The sequence below is a fragment of the Lates calcarifer genome, linkage group LG15 (assembly GCF_001640805.2).
Source record: "Lates calcarifer isolate ASB-BC8 linkage group LG15, TLL_Latcal_v3, whole genome shotgun sequence".
NCBI classification, from domain to species: Eukaryota; Metazoa; Chordata; class Actinopteri; family Centropomidae; genus Lates; species Lates calcarifer.
This window is the reverse complement of record NC_066847.1, coordinates 3,855,523-3,865,001: the sequence shown is the minus strand read 5'-3', so window position 1 is coordinate 3,865,001 and position 9,479 is coordinate 3,855,523. Positions and strand designations below refer to the sequence as shown.

General features: G+C 36.9%; 1 protein-coding gene across 1 annotated transcript; it reads left to right on the top strand.

Annotated features, from left to right (window-relative positions):
* Positions 1-573: 573 nt before the first annotated feature.
* Positions 574-8,004, top strand: tmem106ba (transmembrane protein 106Ba). Its single transcript, XM_018676148.2, has 8 exons — positions 574-693; positions 2,971-3,181; positions 3,873-3,936; positions 4,084-4,243; positions 4,492-4,632; positions 5,014-5,063; positions 5,151-5,204; positions 6,327-8,004. The coding sequence occupies exons 2-8, from the start codon at positions 2,983-2,985 to the stop codon at positions 6,445-6,447; spliced, it is 789 nt and encodes a 262-aa protein (XP_018531664.1). The 5' UTR covers positions 574-693; positions 2,971-2,982; the 3' UTR covers positions 6,448-8,004.
* The last annotated feature ends 1,475 nt before the right edge of the window (positions 8,005-9,479 follow it).

The window sequence follows — 9,479 nt, the reverse complement described above, 5'->3', positions numbered from 1 at the left end:
CTGTTTTTTTCTACTTTACAGTATACTGGAGAAAGAGGAAAAAAATGCTGTACTTTTCTACATAAGTAGTCACTATGCCTGACAATTACTTTTTTGTTGACACGTTAAGCACATTTATTTGATCATACTTTTTGCCTTAGTAAAATTAAATAATAAAGTATAAAGTAATAAAGTATTTTTACACCAATGAATCAAATTACCTCTTAATGTAATAATCTGAAAGTGACTCCGCATAACAAGTAGTTTTACTTTATTTTTACTTCTGATACTTAAAGTACCTTTTATCTGATGGCACATTTTACCAAAGCAAAATTTTGAACGCAAGAGCTTTACTTGTAACAGTATTTTTTTTTACTTAATCTAAATATCTGCGCACCTCTCTCGCCACTGGTATTTCTATAGTAATCACTAGCATATCCCACGGTAGGGTCACATACTGTGTGGTATTTAGCACATCAGTTTGTCTTGTGTTCACACAGGCCCTTTGTTGCTATAATAATACCGTGCACATCCGTCTGTGTTGTTTTGGTGGACTTTGCATGGTGGAAACCGATACAACCCCCAACATGAGCTCGTCCAATGGGAAGAGGAGGGGGCGGTGCTATCGGCTTCATTCCTCACTGGCGTGTGAACCACAACAAAACAGCGACATTACAACGAATGGCAAACAAGTCAGAATAAAAGACGAAACAGGTAAGGCGTTATAATATTTAACTATTATAATAATGTGCACTTTACGGCCTGTGGAGTATTTCACGGTTCTAACGTATTAATGCGGCGCCGGCTGGTCCACAGTGGATCCGCTGACTCGTGCTATTTGTTAATTACATGTGAGCTTAACGCGACGACGACATGAAAAACTGATTATCCGATTATGCTGTAACAAAAATTTAGAAGCTAAATGTCGCTTTTGATTGTCAGAATAGAGGCGATATGATGGTTTTCCTCGGGCCGGTACGTTGTGTTCTTGGCTGAGCCTCGGCAGCTCAGCAGCATACATGGCGGCCTGATCTGTGATCACAGTGTATGTGAACACATCCTGGACAGTGTCTCTGAACACCAGCCTGCGGTTTGACTGTGGCAAACATTCTTATTTTCATAGTGTTTCTCTGTGCCTACACAGTGTATTGTTGGCAAATATCACCAACAGCGGCTGTGGCCTAACGCCTGTGGTGGAAGAAGTGCTCATATCCTTTACTTACATAAAAATGTCATTGACACAGTTTCAACACACTCCATTAAAACTACAAGACCTGTATTCAAAACCCCGCTTAAATAAAAGTATTGTTGTATCAACTAACATATAATTGAAGCATTAAAAGTGTTTATTGTGTAATTCTGCGTTAGAGTATAATGCCTTTATTGTTATCGCACAATATCGTTTAACTTGCTGTTGAGCTTCTAAAACAGTTCAGTTAACGTTTCACACATAAACACAGCCACCCATACTCACACCCACACAGGCTTCTGCCAATACAGATAAATAGTAATAATAATAAAAAAGGGGAAGGTATCTTATGAGACACTGTGACTGTACACTGGAGCCTTATAAATAGATTTCCCGTTATATATAGATATGTACAAATGTTAGTACACATTTACTATAGACAGTACAGTATTGTATATAAATATAGTATGTGTATAGCTATACTACTCCAGTTTAGTCCTGTGGTGTGGAGTGTTATAATAATGTGGGGGCGGAGTTTTGTGTAGCTCAGTTCAATGATAGCTCTAAGGTAAAACCTGTTTCTGAGCCTGGAGGTGAAGGCCTTAAAGGCCCTGTAGTGACTTCCAGATGGCAGCAGAGAGAAGAGATGATGATAGGGGTGAGTTGCATCCTTAAGAACGCTGCTGGCTCTGCGTGATCTGAAGGTGTCTTCCAGTGAGGGCAGGGGGAGCCCAATTATTTTCTGGTTTGTGTTTATGACTCTCTGGGGAGCTCTCCTGTCTGCTGCTGAACAGCTGGCATGCCATACTGTCATACAGTTTGTCAGTATACTCTCTATAAAGCATTGGTAGAGGGATTATTACAATTATTGAAATTAAACCAGAGAAATAAGAAGTTGAAATTACATTGTAGCGGAACTGACAATAACCAATAGACATCTGTGACGGGCCCAAACTAGACGCTGTGGTTGGAATTAATCTTAAACAAATATATTGTATTTTTTGAGCTCATCATATGTTCTTATGTAAAATCTTAATCTATAGAGTAACTAGGAGCTAAAAATGTAAAATAAATGTAGTGGAGTAAAAAGTACAATATTTCCCAAAGAAATGTAGTGAAGTACATAGTAGCAGCATAAAATAGAAACACTCAATAAAGTTCAGGTACCTCAAGATTGTATATAACTACAGCACTTGCATAAAAGTATTTAGCTCTACCTAAGGTACAGAGGTTAAATTGACTATTCTGACCAATTACCAGTATATTATACAATTTACAATAGATCTACAAACCTACTTTACAATTATAGGTAAATAACAGTAATCTAGGCATACAATAATATTATGTTTTAGAAATATTAATGATACACTACTGTCAGTGTTGGAATTTAAATTTAAATTAAAGCGGCAAACCCACGGTGTAGAATTACTCAACTAAAAGTTAAAGGATAATGCCACAAGTATAAGGATAAAACTGTCAGTATACCTTATAGCACTTAAAAAGAAAATTAGAGAAATTAGTTATTGAGTGAATGTTACAGTCTAGCATCTGTTCAGCAGCAGACTTCCAACTTTAAACTGAATTATTTCTGAGGTATTACAAAAACAAGATTAATTTTTTATCATAGACAGTGCACCAGTTAAAGTTTCTTCTCCTGGGAAACAGTTCCTGGAATCTGTCCAGGTCCAATTTCACATTCAAATGGCTGTGTGGCATGTGGTTAGTTAGCACATCCTGCTGCATCTACATAGCAGCTCCTCTCTCTTCCTTTTTATTCATGCCATCTTTTGTGTTGTGTACAGACAGCTGCAGCTATGGGCAAGTCCCAGTCACACTTGGCCAAGCACAAAGACGAAAGTCAGGATGCGCTGACGGCTGCTGGCGAGTACAGAGACAGTCAGGCAGAAGAGGATGCTAAAAATGGAGATGTGTCTCAGTTCCCCTATGTGGAGTTTACTGGACGGGACAGCGTAACGTGCCCCACATGTCAGGGCACCGGCAGAATCCCACGAGGTAAAACATCATAGATAATTATTACTCAATGACCATTTTCAGGATACATTTTGAGTCTGTATGAAGACCCTGAAAACATTTCTCTGCAACATGTATGTGGGTATGAGTTCAGTAAATCTGACAGTGACAGCAATACAAGCAACAACCACACAAAACCTATCAACCTATTACTTATAGTAGGAATCTAATGAATAAGAAATTGGGTTTTCAGGGCCTCTAAAGCTACACAAAGCACCTTCACATGTTGGTGGCTTTAAAATGAAGTATAACCGAGATCCTGTGAGATGATGGTAGTAAACTACATGAAACATGTTTGTGTTTACCAACCAAGCCAGTGTGTGATGCAGTTTTAAATTTGTCTCTAAGTTTTTGGAAAGATGCCAATATATAACAATAATAAATATAGTCAAGGATAATTATAGTATCCTTATCCTTAATAATAATTATAGTCAAGGAATTAATTCATCACTTAAATAGACCCAGTTAGTTATTAAGCTGTTTGTATTGTTGCAGTTAAGATTGAACCAATCATTGATAAGATTATCTAGAATTGGAAAGAGGGACAAAGTCTGTATGGCTGAGATTATTCTAATGACCAAGTTCTACAGCAGTGTTAATTTAGAATCTGCCTCTCACTCATCCCAACAGTAAAAAGACATCTCTCCTTTCCTTTTTCTTAAAATAACAACAGGTCAAGAGAATCAGCTGGTGGCTTTGATTCCATACAGTGACCAAAGACTCAGACCGAGCAGGACGTGAGTCTGCACTCAGTGCTCTTTCTACAGATTAACTGTGTTAGCTGTCTGTGTGATTATAAACACAAAATAAACACACAGTGGCATGATAAGAATGAACTCATCAGCCGTTTTCAGAGTCTCACTTCCCTTCTCCCTCTCCTGCAGAAAACTGTACGTCACGATATCAGTGGCTCTTTGCCTGCTGTTGTCAGGCCTGGCTGTTTTCTTTCTATTCCCCCGCTCCATTGATGTCACCTATGTGGGAGTGAAGTCTGCCTACGTCTCCTACGACCAGGACAAACGAATTGTTTATCTCAACATAACAGTAAGATTGTGTGGCTATACTCCCTTCACTTAAAATGAAATTGTAATAATAAACTGTGGGAGAATGCCTGCAAATGAATGTTTATGTTGCTCAATGTCTGCTGGATGTGTATATAGACCACTGTTTGCTTGTATGTTCCCTATATTAACTTAAAATGTGATTAGAAAAAAATGCGTTACTGCAGGTTTAAAATGCGACACAGCCACTCTATTGCCAGAATCTCACATTTTTTATCCTCTTCCACCCAGAACACACTGAACATCACCAATAATAACTACTACGCCATATCTGTGACCAACATCACAGCGCAAGTGCAGTTCTCCAAGACGGTGATAGGCAAAGCAAAGTTTAACAACAGCACGGTGATAATACCGCTGGATGAACAGCAGGTAAGTCAAAACACTTCTTACCGTACACACACAAAAAAAGAAATCCATGGCTGGCAAGAAAATCTAATACCAAAATACCAAGCACCCATGTCTGACTTAACTCCCAGACTTGTCATGCGACTGATCAAAAATAATGTCAACTATATTTCTGCAAAATTCCAACTTCAAACTGTTGTTTAAAGCTACCATTAGAACCTCTGTCTTTAAGTCTTGTCACATTATAAATATTGGTACCACCTCTGACTGCTGGCCGCTGATTAAACAGAGTTTAGGACCAAACCGTACCAACATCACAACTACATGTTATTTTAATCAGCCGAAATGTAGAGTATGTTGATATTTTTTCTTCACTCAGATGCTTTATAAATTGTGTTATTGCAGATTGACTACACAGTTCCCACCACCATTGCTGATGAGATGAGTTATATGTTGTAAGTATCTTACTCAAAGTCCTAAAAATGTTCTACTGAGACTTTGATCATCAGCATTTTTAATGTTAATAACTTCTTTTCTTACAGTGACTACTGCACTTTGCCAACCATTAAAGTCCACAACATAGTGGTCATGATGCAGTAAGTATGGCTTGATGTACAGTATTTTATATTCTTCTTTTTAATACCATTATTAGTTATTGTGATTTTTATCCTTTAATTTGTAATGAGACACATGACTGGGCATCAGACCGTTTTTTTCTCAACATTTCTCTCCTCCACACTCACATAGTTTCACCCACACATATTGAAGAGTTGCCCAGAACAAACCCAGCCTTCTGCTGTGGAGCACAGCTCAGACCAACAGGAGATACATGGGCCTTCGGGTGCCTTGCTCATTTACACATCAATGCTGACATTAAAGCAGATTGTAAATTTAGCAAACATTTCTCTAAGGCAGAAATGAGCTTTATTAGTTGACTTAATCCTCTGCAGCAAAAGCCAAATAACAGCTTCTAGCCAAGTATCATTAGACTGAATTCCACTGGAAATTGGTAAGAAAAGAAGCAGCTAATATCATAAAGCCTAGTGTTGTAATTAAGTGGGTTTACATCTGGGCTGCAATGCCCCAAAGGCCACTTGTGAGTGTATGTTGCAGGCTTCAGTTTGATGCATTTAACAAGAGAAATCAGTGTTGATCCCAAAAAATAAATTTGACAAAAAAAGATGATGTCAGTCTTTAATTTAAATAATCAGTCTGTGTCTAGATATTTTGGGAGAATGAGGAAAACAGCTAGTTTTTACCAGGAAAACAGAAATTAAACAATTATACTATGAATATAATATAGAAATTGTTTTTATCGTCTTTTCATCAGCAGACAACTTTCCAAGTTCAAACTATCCATATTCAGTTCACATATATCTACAAGTCTGCTCACCTTTTAAGATTATGAATGTCATAATCATCAATTAATATGAAAAACTATCACCATTTTGATATTTATTCATAGTCACTCCTGTGATTCGTGAGAGTCGTGAGAGTCTTTTAGATTTAAATCCAACAACATGTTCTGCCCCAGAGAAATATTTATAATCTACTGACACTCAAATCTAAACCTGTTAATGAAGGGGGATTTCTCATCTGCGTTTCCAGCAGAGATTTTCCACACCACTGCAGGATTTAGAACTGACAATCTTCCTGAACAACTCACTTTGTCTCACCTTATTTGATGTGCAGTAGTTGACTCTGTGGTGATTTTTCAGAGTGACAGTGACGACATCGTACTTCGGGCACGCGGAGCAGGTCTCCCAGGAGATGTACCAGTACGTGGACTGTGGGGGAAACACCACCTCCTTGCATGGGCATGTGCAGGTCTACCAGTAAGGCAAGCAGAAGACCAAGGGCATCAGATACTAATGTAACTGAGGTTCTCACAGAGATTGACTGGGGCTGACTTCCATGTAGGAAAAGTATGCTCAGTGACAATGGAGTAATGGACAGGGACATATGATTTCTTAAATTAGTCAGAGGCTCATCCATTTTTAAACTCCCAACCACTTTTCTTTCCATTTACAGGCCAGATAGACTTATTTTGCAATAAAAACCTCTAAATGACAATTAATTAATGTCAAACAGGCTGTCAAAGCAGAACGAAACTTACCTGCCACAGCCAGACTTTTGCAGAATTTGGTTTGTAGTCATTTTCCAACCTGGTGCCAACAAAACAGATAATTCACATTACTGGAAGGCATTCCCTTCATGTTTACACCGTCACTCTTCAACAATTAAATTATTGGAAGCAGTAGTTTCAGATATGATGCACTTTATGCCAGATCCTTATCTACAGAAAGAAATAAGAATGTTGTATGAGTACAGCGGGAATGCTTTTAACTGCTGCCACCCCCTACTACTCTATACCACTTTTAACTACATTTAATAAAAAATACAGTAAGCAAGCTGTGAGAGGTACTTGACTTTCCTAACCACTTCTTTCTGTCATCTTTTCATTCCTTCCTACTGCAGCCTTTTTCTTTTTATTTTGTTTCATAAAATAGAATTTTTGGTATCGTATAGTGCAATATGTATGATGTTATGTCATTTCCTTTTTGGCTCAGAGTTCTCGATTTTCAGCTTGCGTGAGGGTTGGTAGTATCAGTCTTTTCTTATGTTTGTTATGTTATGTCTTTATGTTATCTATCATTTACCTGAGTGACTTAAAAGCAAATGTGACTCCTGTAAAGACTATGACATCTGCATATTTTTTAATGAATAACTGAAATCATTTTTGTCATTTGAGAAGAAAAGTAACTTTGTAAAAGGGATAATATTTTTAATTTCATAGCAAAATGATAGTGGGCTATTAAATACGGGAAATGTGTAAATGTGAATATAAAATACGCACTTTCCCTCTGGTTTGCTTCAAACACATTATATCAAGAATAATGTCTGGTCTGGAAGATAACTTTTTCCCGTTAGTGAGGTTGTCCTATTTCTGTGGGCTATGGTGTCCTTGCTATATTAATCCACTCCGCATCTTTAACTTTTGAGTTGACTGCTATTCTTAAGTTTTGGTATCATAACGACCTCTGTCTGTCACTTTTATCACATTTTTGGGTTCATTTGGTATTGGTTGATAATTACCACATTGTGTATTTGAATGCGCTGATAATATTGATTGTATAAGTTACAGACAGAAGGTGCCCATAATACTTAAATACCAGACACACTGATTTCATCAAAGTTCAAAATTTTTGGTCTGAGTTAATCTGTGATCTCACAGGTAAAATATTCTGGCAGTTAATATAATTTCAGTCATAAGAAAACTGTAACCCTAGAGTGTGTAGATGTGAATACCCTTCTGTTGTTGCCTAACATCTCCACAACATTTTTTGTGTTCTTAATGCATGAAGCTGAAAATAAAATCATGATTTCACTTTGAAAGTCTTTTTTAAATTTGTAGTGTGTGCTTGTAATATTCTCTTTACACACTGGGTGGTGCCGAGTGCTCTGCTAAACTACAGTACTGTTCACCTACGCTAGTCTTAGCATCCACATGATTCACTGATACTGGATATAGGTCAACCTGTTGCACACAGCTTTGTTTTTTGTTGAGGTATAATTCTTAAATATTAAGAAGAAAAATAAAGAGTTCACCACTATCTAGTGATAGTATGTAGTCCAGTAAATAACCACAAGAAAATAACAAGCCATTTCTGTTTACTTAAGACTTTATATTGTAAAGTTTGTTTCATAGTTATTGTTTGGTAATTAAAAAATATGTAAAAATTGTTCAGATATAACTTTAACATGAGTTATATCTGAACATATATACATACACATATATACAACATTTTGTTCCCTAATCTATCTATTTTTGCTATTTACTTTTTATACATTGTCATGGTTGTATTGTACTGTATATCATTGTGTTACTCAGCACAGGCTTCTTGCTGGAGCTTAAACCACACAATGTCTCCAGTGTATCACGGTATGTTCACATCTGTTGTGCTCATTATAGCACCAGTTCACTTCCTCTCTAAGATCCAGGTCAGTGGTTTGGACCAGAGCTACACTAGAATATATGTGGCCAAAAAATATAAGAAAAACACTCACATACACCAGTAAGCACAGCAAAATATGCTATAATGCAAGCTGACAGTGTATTGATATTGCATATAACCCCAGCCAGTAAATTAATCAAATTATATTATTGGACACTACTGGCTTATTGGTATCAGTACTATGTCACGGAACTGCAGTAGACAAATAGCATTTTGAACATATTTTCATAATTATTTCCAGTAAAATTTATTGTTGGAAATGTACATTTCCTCTTTTTAATCTCTCACTGTAGAAAAAATACTCTGCCTCAGTGCATATCTTTGACACAACTTCAAATTTAAGGGGTCCATGACCAAGATGTTTGTTCAATGTATTCTTCTAAAAACGAACATTACAGCAACATTACAACTAACATTAGTAGATTTGTTTTACTTTGAAATACCAGCATTGGCCTTAAAAATTCCACTGTTTGTCATCCTCCATTATACTATATTTTTCCATCGTTAGTAATCTGTTATGTTTTGTGTCTTCTGTTTGGTTTGAGATTATACTTGCTGCCATATCTACACTGATGTGCATTTTTTTGCTTCTGTAAACCATATTATGGTAAGACTTGTGATGAGGGTGTTGCCTTCGATTACATGCTGGGAATTAAGCCAGCCTGCCCTGTTGCTGTTGATAAATGGGTCAAGTACAGCACATTAATTAACATATCACAATGTGTTATCACTGTGCAAATAAATAAACACGGTCAAATAATTATGTGCCTATAATTCTGCACTAATTCAGTCTTAAGTTCACCATTTGTTTGAATTTAAACTGAGAAGTCACAAAGCAGGACTATCTCAGTCCAA